Genomic DNA, 18,440 nt, shown 5'->3' with positions numbered 1-18,440 from the left:
CTCTCTCCTCAGAAGAAGCAAATATGCTCAAAGTGCTGCAATCACTGCTAGAACTCAACACATTTTTAGGAACAAAATCAGAGATAAAGATGTGGACAAGGTGGCATGGAACTGGGGAAGTAATTCACATGCTTCACAGGTAGCACAAACAGCAAAGGACCAGATTTGCCTGTTTTTAGCTGTAGAGAGGAAGGAACGGCAGTCCCTTATGTAGTTGCTCTTCAAAGCACAACCTAATCTCATCTAACAAGGAGATGGATAATTTGGAGGGGCTGAACAGGGAAAAAAAAGTCCATAGCAGAATCTCAGTGAACATGGAGCCACAGGCAACATGACTCAATACAATAACAAAGCAGCAACAGCAAATACTTCATCCAGAACTGCATTCATAAATTATGCTTATAACCCAGCTCCTCCTGAAATTACCAACAGTTAATTTAACAGCTTCTTCAAAAATCCTTACATTGTCTGCAAGCCCATTTAGCATTGGACATTACAAGTTGGTGCTTGGTAACTGGAAGATTTTTGACTGAGGAACTATTCAGACTACAAAAGGATCTTCTTGGGTGATTCACTCATACTGATCTCCCTCTAAAAAGCACATCTTGGGAAGCAGTCACTGAGCTGCTCATGAAACTGAGATTCTTTCAGTGCTTCCATCTGCACACTCAAGCCCTGATCCCACAGATTAATCTCCTCAAACACTCTGTGACAGCTCAAAACAATGAACGCTGATCACATTTTCACTTTTGTATTTTATTTCACAATACACAGTCCCCAATATAACTTAAACTTGTGTAATTTCTCTCATTTGTTTTTTTCAAACATGGCTATTTAACAACAAAACATTATTAATCCTAAAAACAGGACTAATAAATACTTAATAATTTATGCAGCTTTAAAATATAAGAACTGGTACTTTAAAAACCTCAATCAGAATCTGTGAGATCAAAGAATGACAATAAAAAAACCCCACTTTTCACAGGGACAATGAATCCAGCTTTGTATGGCTACAATTAAACAATTCTATCAGTATTAATAGACACAATTATAATACAAAATCATTAAAAACTACACAGAGCTTTTTAAAAAACAATTCAATGTAAAACTTCCGATTTTAGTGCTTGATCCTGCCCTCTTTGAGGTCACTTGAAGCAGTAACACTGACTTGACGGCATGCAGAAATAGCACTGTGCTCTATACGTACCTGAATATCCTGACAATATAGGTGCATACATCCTTATCATTCATACGCTGCTCTAGCGCCACACAGAGCTCAGAGACTGCACCACTGGAAATGAGTTGGCATCTTGCCGGAGGTAAGTCAGCCAAGTTTCGCAAAGTAGCTGTCAGCTGCATATAGAATATTTAAAGATTTATTAATCACAGCTGCTTACAACAGAATCCACACTGTTTTGAAAATTTAATAAAGCTCAGATCTCATTTAGAACATCTAAGGCACTCCGAACGCACTGTTAACATTCTGCAGGTATGTACCTACCAATAAATTTTAACAGGAAATGGGTAACTAACAAAATTGTGTGTATTGAAATAATTGTTTGAAAAACTAAAGATTGATACTGGTCTTTGCTGCACGCAACCTCCTTCTTTGAGGGAAACGTGATCTTTCATATGATTTAAAATCTCATATGCATGTATACAACCACATACCTATTGGAAATTAGGTGAAATGCCGTGGATAGTTAAGTGATTTTTTGCATAATGTCTGATTTTGCAAATTTACATTTAAGTCTTGAAAATTAGTACTATTATATAATACAAATTTTGGTAATAACTATAAGTTGCAAATTAAGATGAATTGATTTTAAAAGACAATAAAATTTATTTCAATTAAAACATTTAAAAGTTAATCAAGATCACGAGAAATCCACTATTGAAACAGTATAAAAATGAAAAGCTTAAGTCCTCAAGTTTATGTTGGAGAAACCAAAATATTTTTATAAGATACTGTTCTATTTCAAGAAGTTTTAAGCATACAATATCTATCACTCATAGATATGCAAAATGAACCAGCTAATGCATATTTTGAAATATTCTGGTTGTCTTCCAAGGTAAGGGTTTTCAAATGCCAAAGCCAGACAGGCAATGACATGTAAACTAACTGTTGATCTAAACCAGAACTTACTATAAAATTAACGTGAAGTCATTTAATCCAATGTGAATATGGGAATTCTTCAAATTTTCTTTATTCTAAGAGTAAGGTATTTAACTTCAATTTGGTTTAAATGTAGGTTGATAAGGTACAAAGAATATCCGTTCAAATTGTTTGTAATCACAAAAGACTTTAGAAATAAAGTATTTTATCACTGAATTGGACTGCTTGTCCAGTGACATGCAATTGCTAATTTTAAAGGAAAAATCTGACAAAGAGCAGGCTAAATTGTGTTTGAGGAGCTTTTGCTCATAGGATTCTATGCACTTCTGTCTGTTCTCCAGCAGCTTTCAAATTTGCTGTCATATGCCAACAAATTTGACAAAACTGTACCTCTTCAATAACCACACGATGGTTATGGACCAGTAGGAGAAGGAACAATGGGTCAAAATGGATAAGCAAGGTACAGAGGGAAAAAAAAAATAATGCGATAATGTGAATGTGGTATGTGAATGGATTTAATTTCAGCACTAAATATGAAACGTGTACTATATTCAGAAGAAACAGAAATGGAATCTATGGAAGCCATTTGCTTCATATTGCTCATATTTTAAGGCAACACCTGGATTTTTTTGTTATTTTAACTAAACAACTGCAAAAACCATAATTCCAGATATGCATTCTTTCACAAGTCACAATGCTTCAAAAACCAACACAATATGGGAGAAATATTTTAAAATAAAAATATTCTGATCAAATACGTTGCTATTCAAAAGTTTTGGTGGAAAAATTCCACAGAAGACTCCATTCAGTGCTCACATACAAGATGTTCACAGTCAGCCTAGGATGATATTTGTTAAGGTCTAGCTAAACTTCACAATAAAGAAAATGAAGGATAAACCACATATTAAAAGTGTTGTCCAAACCTAGACCAGGGCTTTCACTGCAGCAATAAACCTTACATCTTAGATAATAATAATAATAAAAAAAAAATCTTTATCAATTGATAATGAAATCTTTATCAATTGATAATGGTGCAGAGGTCTCCAAAAAGACAGTAAAATTTTTCACTGCCTGAGACAGTTAGGCATTCAAAATCCTCCAGCAGTAAATTCTATCAAGAGGCATCCTCATACAAAGATAGGTTGGAAAGGAAAAGCAATGCAAAATAACATATACACTTAAATGTGCGAGACAATGAAATTCAGAAGTTCATATAAGAACACAAAAGAACAGTTAGTACACAAGTGGAATTTGAAGAGTACAAATTAAAAAAATAATAGAAGCTAGCCAGACAGCAGATGAATTCAAGAGATACTCTGATTGCTTCAAGCAGACACCATGATTCAGGGAGAAATGCATAACAATTGGCTCTAGTAATCCCCACCAGCCCTAATCCTTCTGTTGCCATGTGAAAGATCAAATTCACCCAAACAGAAAATTTAACAGCAGACAAATGCTACTTTTAAAGCAGAAGATATTTAAGTGCTTTGCAATGAAGGAACATGGAGTACTTGTTAACTCTTGTCAGTGACATTTCAAAAGCCTTGGCTTTTGAATAAGCATTACCATACTTCACATAAATATAATCAGATTATTAAGTGAGGCAACATAAAATGAGTCAAAGATGACCTTGGTTTCATGTCCTCTATTAAGGAAAAATAATTATTATTACAAACATTTTTATTATTGTATTGTGGGAATTCTGCATAAAATCCATTGTGTAACAATGACGAAATCAGAGAGGGACTTTATTCCCACAAAAAAGACCGGGCAAGTTTATGTATAACACTGCCATCTGGTGATTGTGCAATTATACAGTTAAAGAATGAACTGTTGGTCCCAGTTAACTAAGATACCTCAGTTATCAAGATTAAGAGATGGCAGAGCCTCCCTCAGAGACCACTGTGCCTATTTAAGGTGTTTTTCTTCTCCAATATAATTTCCTCTATACTCCTGAAGGCTTGTATTTATTCATTCATTATTTCTGTATGTCACTGGTGCTACAAGTTGAAGTGCGCCACAAAAACTTCCTTTATTCTGAAGACGTGAATCACAAAAGAAACTTTCTTCGATCTATAACCCTGAAAACAGAACTATTCCTACATCTGCCTATGATGACTGAACAATTAACTCACATGGAAGAAATGGTGCACATAGTGTAGATTCGTTGAAGAAACTGATATCAGAAAATCACACAGGAATTCCATAGAAGCAGGAATCACTGATTTTCACTAATAAACACTAATAATCACAAGAGGAGGAAACATGAAGTATCTGTACTACTACAAAAGAGAATCCAAACAAGTTGAACAGCAACCTCAATAAGAGACAGTTGTCAGTATTGACTTTTCCACAAAAGACTGGAGGCCTTTTTAGAAACAGCCAGTCTACTCAAACCGTACAAAATAGTTTTGCTACACTTCCAATCACACTGAAAACAGCAGAAATAATAATGACCCCAAACAAAAGTGTAAAATACAACATTTTTCTTTCACATATTTGCAAATTAAACCCTTGATTTAAAAAACTAAATTTATCCACATACAAATAATGCAAGAAAAAAACATTTCTGCAAAGTCATGGGGAAGCTCAGACAGCTAGTCTAACAGATTAAAATAATCTTAATAATAAAATAATTAGTTTTATTACTTGGACATCATTTGTTATTTTTAAATGCCCCAATATCTACTTAATATAAATTTCCATATCTTTCTACTCAACAGGATTCCCATTAAACGTATTACATGATCAATGCCAACAGTAGCTAGCAAATATGCTAGTAATATGCTTTGCTTTTAACCATCCCCTTCCTGCCCTCAGAAGGACAAATATTTTTAAACTATATAGACATGAAAAGAGATACAGGATATATATCTCTAATTTAGTTTTTAAAATGCCTTCCAGAACTACAACCTAAATTTCCACTCACTGAAATAGCTGCACAACTTCCGTATGTGAGGCATCATAATCTACTTCTTCATCTAAACTTACTTTACTTATTGTTTCGGTGTTTTAAATGACTGTCTATCACCTTGCAAATTACACTGAGAATAGAATCTATCCTAGACACCCAATCCCTCCCCAGTACTTTTCAAAAGGGGGTTTCTAACTAAACTGATAGCCTAAAGCAGTACTGGGACTTAAAAAGTCTAACTCGCAGCGTTCAAGAAAAGTATGGTCATTAATATATGGATTACTTGCAGACCTGATGTTTGGACACCTTCTCTTGAAAAAGACAGCTTGGAAATCCCATATACAATTTTTGTATAGAATAATAAGGTATGATATCAACAAAACGTCGCAGATGATCTTAGAATTGTTTGGAGAATTCCCAGTGCCACAAGAAAGTTAACATTCCCAGTTCTAAAGACAGAAACATATAAAAGAGAAATTTGTGATTCATATAGGAACTTAATGATGATAGGACCAGATAGGAAAGTAAATAGGAACACAAGCAGCACAAAATTTCCAGTTTCATCATACATTCTCCCAGTCTTCAGCAATTTGCCGGTTTGGGACTTCCTTAGCCAAATGTAAGTATTAAGCCACATCACTTCATTCAGTGCTTCATATCAACTCCCAATCTGTTTATGTTTGTATTAAGACGATACACACTATTCTGCAGAGACATACCTCATAGCTCCACTAAAGTAAAGTGACAAAAATCAGTAATAGTAATGTGATGGTGTAAGCTATCCATTTTATCATTTCAAGTAGTCTAAAATCCCTTGTTTGTAAGTTAGTAGAGAATTAAAGAAACCCGGCATAATTAATAGAGAAATGTAGCGTAAACACTACGTCAGAAAATTGCCAATATATTTCCTTATGAAGTCCGCAAAAGCTTACAATTACACCATTCAGTAATCTTTACATCAATAATTTCCAAGACAAATGCCAGGAATCTACCTGGCAAATCCTTGACAAACACAAAAAACCAACAGCCTATGTATAACTTAAGATTTAGCTACATAACCATTTTTTTCCTAAAGGTTCAAACAGTTTTAGGGCAAAGTATTAGTTTTCATAGCTACCACTCATCAAGGTACCTCATAGGTGAAAAGACAGTTTTGAGCCAGCTGCCTTCAAAAGTGTTGGCTTTTACAACTACCTTTTCCTTAAATTACAGTTCTTCAAAAACATTTTATCAAAGAAGCATAGCTATATTTTCCTATGCATTTTTGAAAATGCATTATTCTTGCAATATAAAGCTTTTTGTAATCTCCTAGAGTATTGCAGAACCAGTTTGTATTTATAAGAATTTAGACAGGGAGCACATTTTTATCTGTTTAGTATAATATCCAGAACATTGTCGGCACCAGAAAGCAATATTAAGAAACTGGTTTTATTAGGTACCTAAGAATATTTCTGTTAACTTCAGAATTTCTAAAGCCTTTAAAGTTGACTACACAAAAATATCTATTATAATTAAATTTAGGTCCTGAACAACTTCATGTAAACACCTTAAAAAGAAGTCTATTCAAATACAGGTACAACTTTGTCAGTGGCACACAGGGTTAGCTTATCTCCTCTAATTAAATTTTTAATTTGCCCTTGAAGTGTGTACTTTTAGAAATAAAAGTAAATGCTAACCTGGACTAATAAGTGGCCCAAGTTGGAGAAATATGTGTCATTCTCTTTTATATTATTAATCTGCTTCATTAATTGCAGCAACATTTCAACAGCTCCTTTGTTGACCATTTCATTAAGGAGTACTGCATTTCCAGACATGAATTTTATAGCTCCCATGCAATACAGGAAAGCTTCATTGTTTTTTTGTAGATCTTCAGTTCTCAGGACCTCCAACAAACAATCTAAAAGGAAAATCATTATTCAGAAAGCCTAATATTAACATTTATATTTGATACAGTCCAGTCATTGAAAAGATTAACAATTGGGAAAAAAAACCCTCAGACTCAACTCTTACATTTCTAGTAAGTGGGCTAGAAAAATTGGGTATTTGGATTGAAACCAAGAAACAATTATTGATGAATAAGAGAATGGGCCTGACTTTTTTTTCTCCCAGGCTTCAAGAACGAGCACCAGTTGTAAACACATAGCAATAAACACTGAAATCCTCAGATTTGCAAAAGTGACTGTGTGTGCCTGGAATTTATGTACTGAACTTGAGGAATTCTGAAGACGTTTATTCCCACTACTTCCTTAAAAATCAAACGTCTTAAAGCATCTCAAATGGAGCACTAAGAAGCAGAGGTGCCTCAATCAAATCTCACATTTGAAGTCTGCTCATAGCCTTTTTAGATTTACTTTTCATGTAGGTAAAGTTGCTGTAAAAGTTTTGCTTTATGCTACCACTGTCAGATATCTGAAATGTTAAAATTAACAGCTGTTAGCAACAAGCCCAGTGTATCTTTCACAGTCAAACTGACACATTCTGAATTTGATGGGTGTATCCTAAATAAACAAGTAATCCTAACCAAATTTATACTTTTGAATTTCTAATAACTGATTGAAACTGATGTTTACTTCTACTTCCTGCGTTCCATCCAGTTGAATAAAAACATTTTCCAGTCTCATGAAACCTAAGAAATTTCTAAAGCTTTTTCTTTCTCAGCTCAAGTATATGGGTGTATATGGATGAAGTACACACAGTCTAGGCTCTTGGCCAAACTCTCACCCTCACCAACTGCCTATCAGTCAGCTAAATCACTCGGGTTGTTGCAATGTGAGAAATCAGCTTCAGGTCCCTGCTCTGCTCAGTATCAAACAGGGTCTTGAACAGTAGTTGTCTATTTCAGGATGAATGGTTAATTTATTTATTCTTCTGGAGCTGCTCCACTGCACATAAATAGTTCACAGGGCCAGAGGAAGAAAAATACATTGAATCTATAACCCAGTGACTGCAACAGGAATCTGGGTGATTAAGATGATAACCCAGGTTCGTGTCCTTGGCCTGGATAAGGTGGGTCCAAAACAAAGAGTGAATAAACAAATAAAACCCTACTAAAAATGCTCTTTCCTTCATTATTTTTTAAAATACAGGGAAAGAAGAGGAAGTGAAAGAAAAGTGAGTGAAGATGGAAATGAGAGCAAAAAAAACCTAACAATGCTTACACAGGCACAACCACTCAACTTGTCTAGATTTTTGTATGATGTTGATCTCTGCAAAACTGTAGTTTTTAGTATCCGAAGTCATTTGAGCTATCTGACCTGTTCTCTTTTCTCCGAGTCCTTTCCTGTTGATCTTACTGCTGGAAAGGTTTCTCCAGTCTTTATTTCTGACAACACTCACATACGAAACTTTAGGACCATAAATACTCTCATCTATTTAAGCAGATACACGCATATGCTTTAACTTACGCACTTGCAATAAATGCTTGCAAGGTCAAGGCCTACATTAGTAAAATATAATGAAGTTTTAATGAAAGGAATGACCATCAATTGATACTGAGTATCATTCATACACTACCATTTTCTTCATATTTCTCATATTTGCAAGGGGTGTGTGGATGACACAAACACAGTTACAATCACAAAAGAGATCTTAGAGCCATTGCTGACAATTCTCCAAAACTACTGGCTGTATGTCCAGCAGCAGCTAAAAAAGCCATTGATTATTCTCAATATCCTTCCTGATGATGGTCAGCAACACAGCATTATTTCGCTTCTATAAAATTTGGTGCAGACGCGTCCTAACTTGTATAGACAATTTCGTTCTGTACATCTCAAGGAGGATCTACTGGAGTTGGAGAAGGTATAGAGAAGGGCTACTAAAACAACTGAGAGAATAACACAGTATCCTTTCAAAGAGAGAGCTAAAAGGCTCAGGTGCCTCAATCTGAAGAGGAGAAGGCAGAGACATGATATGACCACGGTTTGAAAAAATCATGAAGTGTAAGCTGAATGTATAAACTCTTACAAATCCTGCAGAACTACAAGCAGGGGCATGATGAAAAGCAGATAGGTTTAAAACAGCAGACAAAGAACTTCCGGAACTTGTTGCTCTATGAGATAGTAGAGGCAGACAGAATCAGAACGTTAAAAAGGAATTAGACAAATTAATGAACAGAAGAATGATAAACAGAGACTAAAAAGGATTAGGCAGGGATGCATCATCTAATGTCCCTAAGAGAATGTAACAATTCTGTATGCTGGGGTAGTACAGGGGAAACATATCATGGAAAACACGTAGGGTTCCATGCTATCCCTAAACAGCATCCCCTATTGCCATCATTAGGCACAGAATACCAGACTGGATGGACTGTTAGTTTGACTTAGTAGGCGATTTTTAGTGCAATAACTCCGAGAATGTTTCTTGAAAGATGATCAGTCTAACTATTGAAATTCAACATATACAGAACAGAATACATACCCAATAATCTATCATTTTGAATGATGTAATCATTTTTTTCATTCCTGCAAATTTTAAATGCAAGCTTGCAAGCACTGAGAAGATTTTTTCCATCCACTTTCATCTGCAAAGGAAGTAAAAGACATAAAAATCACAACTGAAATCTACATACAAAAACGCACCATAACATTTTACAAGTTCAGACACCATGGCAAACTTGTATTCTCACAGATCTATTCAATTCCAGCTGAAATCCTGACAGTACACTGAGCCAAACTGAAAAGTTTGCAGAATTAAAGGACTCTGAAACCTAGCTGGTTTAAGCTCTATTTAAGTGAGCTGTGCTGACTGACTTTAAAATAACAGATTATATATCAACTTTTTATGTGTTTTCTGCTGGTAGTATATCAATAACTTACACCTTTTTTTTTTTTTTCTTCTCTAATTCACTCTGAGAAAGAAATTCTGCATGGCATTCACTGGTTTGGCATCTATGGTCATACCACAGAGAACTCCAGCACAACAGTACATGTCATAATAAAGTTATTCTCAAATATCAGAAAACAAGATCTTATGATGTACTAATGGCCATTGAGAGATCATGAAAGGGAAGTAAAAGCGTTAAAACTACAATGAGAAATCTCTTCTCTGCAGTTCAAGGGCAATTTCTTCTCTTGTTCATGATTTTTAAAAGATTCCACCAAAAAATGTCTGCAACAATGTTTTTTTTTTTTTTTAAGCACCTCAACATCTGTGCAGTATCTGAATAGATAATTATATCTTCTGATTAAAATAACACATGCTATCTTAAAGGATTCCCTCCCCCCCAATACACACACGCACACACACTAATTACGAAAATGTTTACAACACAATGCTAGCCGGTATCCTTTCACCAGTGACTGTCCATACATACATAGTACAAGCTGAACCAGCAGGTTCAAAAGCATCAACTTAATTGAGAGTTTTAACTGGAAATACTAGAGAAAGAGATAACTACACTTACTCACTTTACAAAAAAAAAAGTTTTGATATTTTCAGATAAAGGTGTTTAATAACAATAAGATATTATTGAAAAACTAAGCTTCGTTTCCATGTGTAATTTTTTTAAATTATTTTGATTAAATCCCTGCATGTGTATCCCATCTTGGGACACTGTCTCTTTTCCATGCTTAAGCAATATTCCTGCCACCATACACTAGCTATCCTATTTTGTGTCCCTCCTTCCTCCCCCAGACTTAACTTCTCAGCAAAAAACAGGCTCCAACAAGTGCCAATCAGGATGAATGGGAGACTAGTATCCATATGGCAAGAAATTGTGCTTAGGAAAGGGTTAGTTTAGTCACAGTTTACAAGTATGAAATGAAAAATCAAATGCAAGTTGTAATTCACAATTTTGAGCCTCACATTCTACCAAACAGCATTTTAAAACACTTACAGCCAGAATAATCTTTGCCAGCTTCAGGCAAAGTGGATCTGAATCAATGTCTACAAGTTTATATAGTATCTTCAAAAGCACACTTCTTCTTTTAAACCTTTTTCCAAGTATATTTCCTTCATTCAAGGCTTGATAGAGCTTGGTGCAAGCCAGACAAAGATTTTCTATATTGTCTTCCACTTGAAGGGGGTGGAAAGGGAGAGAAAAATAAAAAATAATTATCAGTGCCACCTTTTGCAGAGCATCTCAGTAGACAAAGACACAGGAGAACAAAACAAAGAATGGGTTGAACAGCAACAAAATAATAAGGCACCCAATAAATATCTTAAAATGATAACGCGATCCTCAGAGTTTTATTCTGCTCTTTCAAAAAGAAGAGACTCAAGGCAAGAAGTCACAGAGCCAAAGCTAAAATGAAACTAACCTTTAATGCTTAACCAGATTGACCAAACATGTACCAGAAAACTGTGAATCTGAATATATTTCTTTGAAGAACTCCACCAAACATTACATGTGAAAAAGAGACAGTTAAGGAATATTTTTCTGCCCATATACATAACCTAATATATCAAACCTTGCTGGGATTAAGAACAAGTGAATGTAAAAACTTGTCAGAACTCCGCAATGCATAGTAGAGGTGCAAGATATATTTGAGTGGACTGTTGGCCTATTGACAAAAAAGTCAGCTACATCCTAACCCAAGTCCCTCAGATACTATTTAAAAAATACAAAAATAAAACCTGCAGTAGACTTATTACAAAATCTGCATCTCAACACAATGGAATCATGTACATTTTTACTTTAGAGGGAAAAGGAAAGGTCTTGCGTATTTTTAAAATTTAAGAGCAAGGGTTTTTCTTTTTTTCTTTTCTTACGTTTGCTTTTGTCTATAAGGTGACACTAATAAAGCACCATGTAAACTCACTTAAACCGCCTGTAAAAACTCTGCATTTACTCAGGATGTATCTACCAGCTGAAATAGCCACATTCAAGGAAGCAAAGCTCTTGTGATGAAATAGGTATGGACAATAAATTACAACAGAAAACATTGTATCTAAGGACCCAAACCTGTCGGCAGATTCAAGGACCCACCTCTCATGCTGAGCAGTGTCTGGAAGCTCTCAATTTGCAGTCATCATACTCAAGGAACAGCAATGACTATTCCATTTCTACTCTCATCATGACAGAAAATTTAACAAAATTTAGCATGATTCTAAACCTTCTGCTCCAGTACACTGTGAAACAGGAGTGGCAAGGAACCAAAGTCAAAAGGTCTCTACTCCATTTCATCAAAATTAACAACAATAAAAGTTATTCATCAGTCATCCCATGGGTCACTTTTGAAGCTTATCCTCCCTTGACTTCTGAAATGTAACAAAAAGTTTCTCCTCTAGAAAAACAGACTTAGGGGTTCTATTTGTTTCTGTCATATAACAATCATCTCAAGCAGATGATATTCATAAGATTTTAGACAACGATTAAGTTTCAGGTTAAACTTCAGATTTATTTTTTTTTAATGGAAGGTTTTCTGCAAATATTTTTAAGGGAGAAGGGGAAGAAAAAGGCTTTTCTATCAATATATAAAAAATTAATTGTGACCTAAATGCATGTGCAGGGAATTAGCTGAAATGTATGAAGCAAGTGACTGCACAGAAAATTAAAAAAATATTGAATTACCAACAGATCCACTCAAAACATTAAAATTATGGAATTCTAATATTCATTTGGATAGGAAAAACTGTGATTGTGCAGTAAACAGCCTAAATAAAGCAATATAACACGCCACTGCAAGAGGCAAAGATGCAATTCAGTTACAATCTATGCAAATATTCAAGAAGCAGTACAACTCTTAACCAGTGAACTGGTAAGAAAATATCATTCGATAATTTCATCTATTATTAGAAAAACTAAGCCACAATCAATTTTTTAAAAAAGCTAAAAAAACCCCAACACACTAACCAAATCAAGTAAAGACTGAGGAAAAGGGGCATGAAAATTGATTTACCTTAGTTACGTTCATGACAAGGGAAAGACATGATTAGATTTTACCTCTAAATGATATTTTGCTTACCTATAAAGAACATCTCACTATGCAATACTTAAACTTAGTGGCTCATACCTGACAATCTCAGAATTAAGCAAGTAAAATGTGAAGTTGCATAGCTGTTTTCAAATTTCCTGATCACTGTTTTTCTACACATCACTGACAGACGTGGGAATGAGAATCCTGTCTTTTTACAATAATGATATATTTGGGGAATCACTCAGTACTATACAGGTGTTTCATACTCATCAACATCTGCGAAATTATGCAAAAAAAAATATTCTAATCTGTACCATGCTATAATGAACACTGGAAGAGATCCCGTAAAACACTCACTTTTAATGAGTTGTAAGAACAAATCTACTTTCTATTCTTTCCCACCATTCAAATAAATATAATGTCTACAGAAGTCACCTAAACAATCTTTCGAATGAAATGCTAAAATGGATTTCAGAGTGCGATCTTTCAAACCATACTTGATTTACCCAATTTTGCTTCAATATTCTGGGTCATTGCATACTTTTCTGAGACATCTAACACTAAGCACAGATGGAAACCTTCATTAAGATTTCCTTAGTTTTCGACCTTGAATACAGTCTATGCTTAAAACAGTGAATCTGAGCAGTACTTTACTCTTAAAATTATTACCTCATCACTGACTGCTAAGATGGCAGAGCTATGTTGTCTAAAATAAGGCAATTTAACCAGACAAGATCTTCTCTAAACTAGTATTTATTTTTTAGGGAATCACAGAACAGTTGAGGTTGGAAGGCACCTCTGGGGGTCATCTGGTGCAACCCCCCTGCTCAAGCAGGGCCACGTAGAGACAGTTGCCCAGGCCAATTTTACACTGCAAAGTCACTGAACATAGGAAAGCATAAGAAGCTACACAGTCCAACTACTGTTATTCTTTTGTAGTAAACACAAATGAGTCCCCATGTTTCCTGCAGGAAGTAGTACAGAAAATACACCTTTCAAGAACAGTGTTACCCACCTTTTTCCAGTTCATGCAGAATTGGTAGAATCTTTCTTTGCCAAAAGATTTCTTCCTCTTCTGATTCATTTATTCTTGTTTCATCCTCTAAGCCTTCAAAATACATTCAAAACAAAAGAACATATTCAGTGAAGGTTTCAACTTTTATACAAATAAATAGCCATAAATACCTTATTCATCAGTCAGAAAAAAAATATCTAAAAAAGTCCTATTTTGCTATATTCAGGGTTATTCTACCTACTCAAGCTTTTTGGTTTTTTACATCTTCTCAAAAACATAGGTTTCAAACAAAACTAGATGGATAAATGTTTTGATATGTAAAGCTGTACTGTAAAGCCAGATTTGGTTTTGTTTGCCAACATTAATGTTTCATTTGATAGCTGAATTGGAAAGTAATGACTATTTCCCCATCAACATGTCCTACTATTTTTCAGCTCTGTGTCCACGTGACAGCTTATTCTGTGTTAAAAAATATCCATACTACAGACAATCCTCTAGGATCGTATGATTTTATCTAGTACACATGCACAATATTACACTAAGCTTGGTTAACTGACTCTTTGGTCAGTTAGGGAAAAACAGTCTCGCTAGCTATTACATCCAGTTAGCAACTCTCACGACTTCATGCAATTAGTTGTGAGAACTTCTCAACTAAATTTTTGTAAAATGCATGTTTTCCTCCTACTCTTTGTTACATTAAACAATTTCTCACACAGCATCTTGAGAAATCAACAGGAAACTACAGATATCTGACAGATGTTTTGCCTCCATGTCAGATGTCAGAAGCCTTGAAGGCAACCAACTCCCAGTTTTCTTGGCCACCCTCAACCAATTTCTTCCACAGTGACTGAGAAAGAGCTACCTTCATTATCACAAACCTTGTCCATTTCACAAAGAGAAGTTTTAAAAAATATTTCAGCTTTTTTTATACTTTGCTTCAAAAAGAAAAGACAAAGAAAGTCTATCAGCAGACATCAAGTTAAAAATTGGTAGACCAAAAAAATCAGCAGCCTATAATTCCCCTGGACACAAGACTGGGAGCGTGGATCTGTTTTCAGGTCGGACAAATGAGTTGGTGACACACGGTTTATTTAAAAAATGGATTCCAGGATTGAGTTTCATATGGATGCAATATCACTAGGAATTATTCCGTCTTGCTGAACACCCCTTTCACATTCACCTGGCACTATGTGATGTGACACAACTCTGGTCTTGAGCATTGGCCCACTACAGCTGGAGAACCAGACTTTCTGCACAACTTGAGTTTTAAAGGATCTAACAACTGCTTACATGGTGCATGTAGGCATCTTTTTGGAGTTCAAGATTAGATGAAACTCCTTATTTTGCAGGCAACCAAAACTGCTGTTACAAAGATGGGGTTTGGCTTGTTGTCATTTTCTTTTTTTTTTTTAAACAGTGAAATAAAAGTCACAGAACTCCATTAAGTACCATGAAGAAAGCCATTAAGACTAGAATATATACATTTTTTTAAGCGACAGATTCATCAGAAAGTGTCTCCTACTGTTCATTACTAGTTCTTGCATTTAAATGACAATGTACATTCTTAACATAATCATTATCAAACACAAAAAATACTGTACTACATGAGAACATTGATATTAAGAGGTTTGCATCATGAGAAGAGTATCTCAGACCTTAAAAAATGACTGTCTACTGAGCATTACTTGAAACAGTGAAACGATTAAAAACTTCTGACTATTTTAAAAGTGAGCTCTTTAAAAAAAAAAATCCAGACTCTTTTTATGTATCTATATTAACTTCAACTGTCCACCTATATTTTACACAGAATGAATCTATCAATTATATCTATTTCAACAGATTATAAAAAAATGTTGCTGTTTCAGAAGTAATGCACTGGTGAGTATGTTATTACAATAAATATTGTTGGTGTGTGCATATATACGTATTAGTATATGTTATTGTTATTTTGCAGACCTTTTTATTTTCTAGATCAAATGAGTTAATAGTCTTATTTAGACTGATGAGTAGCTTAATTAATAAAACACTATGCAGCATTTGCAACAAAGTGAAAGTTCTGCGCCACACAATGTAAGAGCACAGCTGAAATGAGAACACTAGAATAGTTTGCACTGTTCCTTCCTGCCACAAAACCCACATATTGACTCAATTATTTCTTTTCTTCCCAATTTGTAACTACCTCTATCAAGGTGAAAGATGGGGCTGACTTTCTAACTATGCACATGCTTAACTTTATTAAGCAAGAAATAGAATAGTTCATGCATGCATTTGCAGATATGACCAAACTTCTCATTAGGAAAAAAAATTAACAAAGCCATTCAAGTTTTAGTTCAGAACAAAAAGAACTGATTTTTTTGTACCACTCTGCTGCAGTTGTCTCACATTCATCAGAAAATATAGCAACCTAAAAATCATAATGGCATAATTTTTTTAAACAAATTCCTCTTGTAACTAGGAAAAAAATATAATCAGCTTTTACTAAACAATATTAATACTAGCAATAACAATGAATAGGAAATATATGATTATAAAGAAAAGCAACATTAAAAAATTGTTAATTTGCATGCATCTCAGTCCTGGGAGATTTTTAAGATGCTGATAAAAAGTTATGGCACTAGTTGTATTTAAAATATTGCAGAAGCTGTCCTGAGCCTTCTAATTGAGTGAATCACAATTCAACAGCAAAAATACTCAAGCAAAAGAATTCAGCAAGTTGAAGTTCATTGTCTCAGTTTTTCATAGGTCTTAACCACAGCTTTGCATTCTGGTCAAAAAAAAAAAAAATCACTAATCAGTCTACATTTATTGGTTGCTGTTTTTAGCATGTAAATACAAGAGCCTTAGCAACACTGAGCTTCCAAAAGCTGTGTATACTGCCTGACTTATCATGTTTAGCCTTTTCATGGAATACTGAGTGGCTACAAATACATCAGTATTAAAACAGTCTATGTCCTCTCTCAAATGTGAAAGTATAAACACAAATCATATCAGAAAACAGAAATAATCTGTAAATGAACATGCCCCCAGGATCCCCATGCCCCCAGGATCCCACTACAGAGAAGAAATGATTGAGAATTCCTACTGCTGTCCACTGTTTACTCTGTGATTAAAGATAAACTACGCACAAACTAAGGAAACTACATGATGTTAAAAAAGTAGATATAAAAAGAAACAATCCTAATAACACAAGGGATTTTTTCAACAGTACCAATAAAATAGTGCAAATAAATTAAAAGGCTTATAAAAAGAGAAAATACAGCCCCACAGAATACTAACTCCCATGACATGGTAAATACTCTCAGCTCCTCTGAAGGAAATGAAAGCAGAACACATTACAGCCTTTGCCAGAATGATCCAGAATAATGCAACTTTTCAGTTCTGGAAAAACAGTAATAAAACACAGCAATAGCAGAGTAGAAACTTCAGGTTTCCATACCAGACTCTCAAATATGCACTTCCCATGTGTGAAACGTGCCAGCTATCAGGAAATATGAATTAAAATCTTATGTAAAATCAGCAAAATGAATCCCTACAGGGCAATCCAGAATCTGTATCTTCAGCTAATATAGCTTGGCATAACTTTGTTACTTTCTGTGCAACTATGCCAGTTTACAAAAAGTGGTGGGCAAACAAGGTGTTAATGGACTTGCAAATTCTTAAGCCTACATATAAGAAAAACAAGAGAGAAAGTATCAACAGATTTTTAGAGTGAATAGCTCTTGAATATTGTTTCTCTTTACGAACAGCAGTAAAAAAATCCAATACAACTGGAAAACCAAAAAATACTGTTCGGTGAATAAAGAAGAAAAAGATCAGATCACAAAAATTAGGTTATTTCTATTTGACTGTATTTCATGTTTTTTGACTGGAGATTGAAATGCCTTATGAAGTACCTGTTACTCTTCTCTTCCAGCCTGTCATCCTTGGCCACGATGATCTTGTGCCAGGCTTTTTCATCTGGTCACTAAAAGATACAGTATAGACACAGACAAAGTATGTCAGAATACAATGCTCAAAATGCTTCTTTCTTCACATGCACTCAGGATGAGATCTGCATATTAGTAACATTGGAAAAAATTATAAGATATTTTGCTAAGTTAGTAGGTTATCTGCTCATTAAAAATAACATATAAATACAACTTCCTCCAGTACATATTACAGAAAGCTTCTTCAGAAATACTGACATATTTACACCACAAGAGGTCACCATTATGGAACACAAAACCTAAAGCATTTTCACTGAAAGCTGAACCAAACTAAACTCAGAAAGAGCCAATTTTTATTTTATCATCAGTTTCATTAACTGAATATTATCTCAACTAGCTTAAAACTGTAACTTCATCCATTCACAAGGACAGTGATTTCTTCTGATAGAATTAACGCTTTTAAAAGATTTAATGAGAAGAATTTTCAAAGCAACAAACACTTTAGTAACCTTTATTGCAAATATTAGAATTTTCAGGTCTGCCTATAAACTATTGCTAACTGCATAGTGGTCGCTAATTCTGTGAGTACAAGAAACACATATGTTGTCATTTC

General features: G+C 34.6%; 1 protein-coding gene across 1 annotated transcript in view; it reads right to left on the bottom strand.

Annotated features, from left to right (window-relative positions):
* The window catches only part of ARMC2 (armadillo repeat containing 2), a 63,836-nt gene that overhangs the window by 26,447 nt on the left and 18,949 nt on the right, over nucleotides 1–18,440 (bottom strand). The window contains exons 6-11 of the mRNA XM_009893869.1: nucleotides 17,795–17,865; nucleotides 13,902–13,994; nucleotides 10,864–11,042; nucleotides 9,447–9,549; nucleotides 6,707–6,927; nucleotides 1,208–1,353 (exon numbers count right to left, since the gene is read on the bottom strand). Coding sequence (XP_009892171.1) covers nucleotides 1,208–1,353; nucleotides 6,707–6,927; nucleotides 9,447–9,549; nucleotides 10,864–11,042; nucleotides 13,902–13,994; nucleotides 17,795–17,865 — 813 coding nt within the window. The remainder of the gene's footprint in view (nucleotides 1–1,207; nucleotides 1,354–6,706; nucleotides 6,928–9,446; nucleotides 9,550–10,863; nucleotides 11,043–13,901; nucleotides 13,995–17,794; nucleotides 17,866–18,440) is intronic.

Source organism: Charadrius vociferus, unplaced genomic scaffold (assembly GCF_000708025.1).
Source record: "Charadrius vociferus isolate BGI_N301 unplaced genomic scaffold, ASM70802v2 scaffold129, whole genome shotgun sequence".
NCBI lineage: Eukaryota > Metazoa > Chordata > Aves > Charadriiformes > Charadriidae > Charadrius > Charadrius vociferus.
The sequence above is the reverse complement of the archived record's forward strand: the minus strand, read 5'-3'. Positions and strand labels throughout refer to the sequence as shown.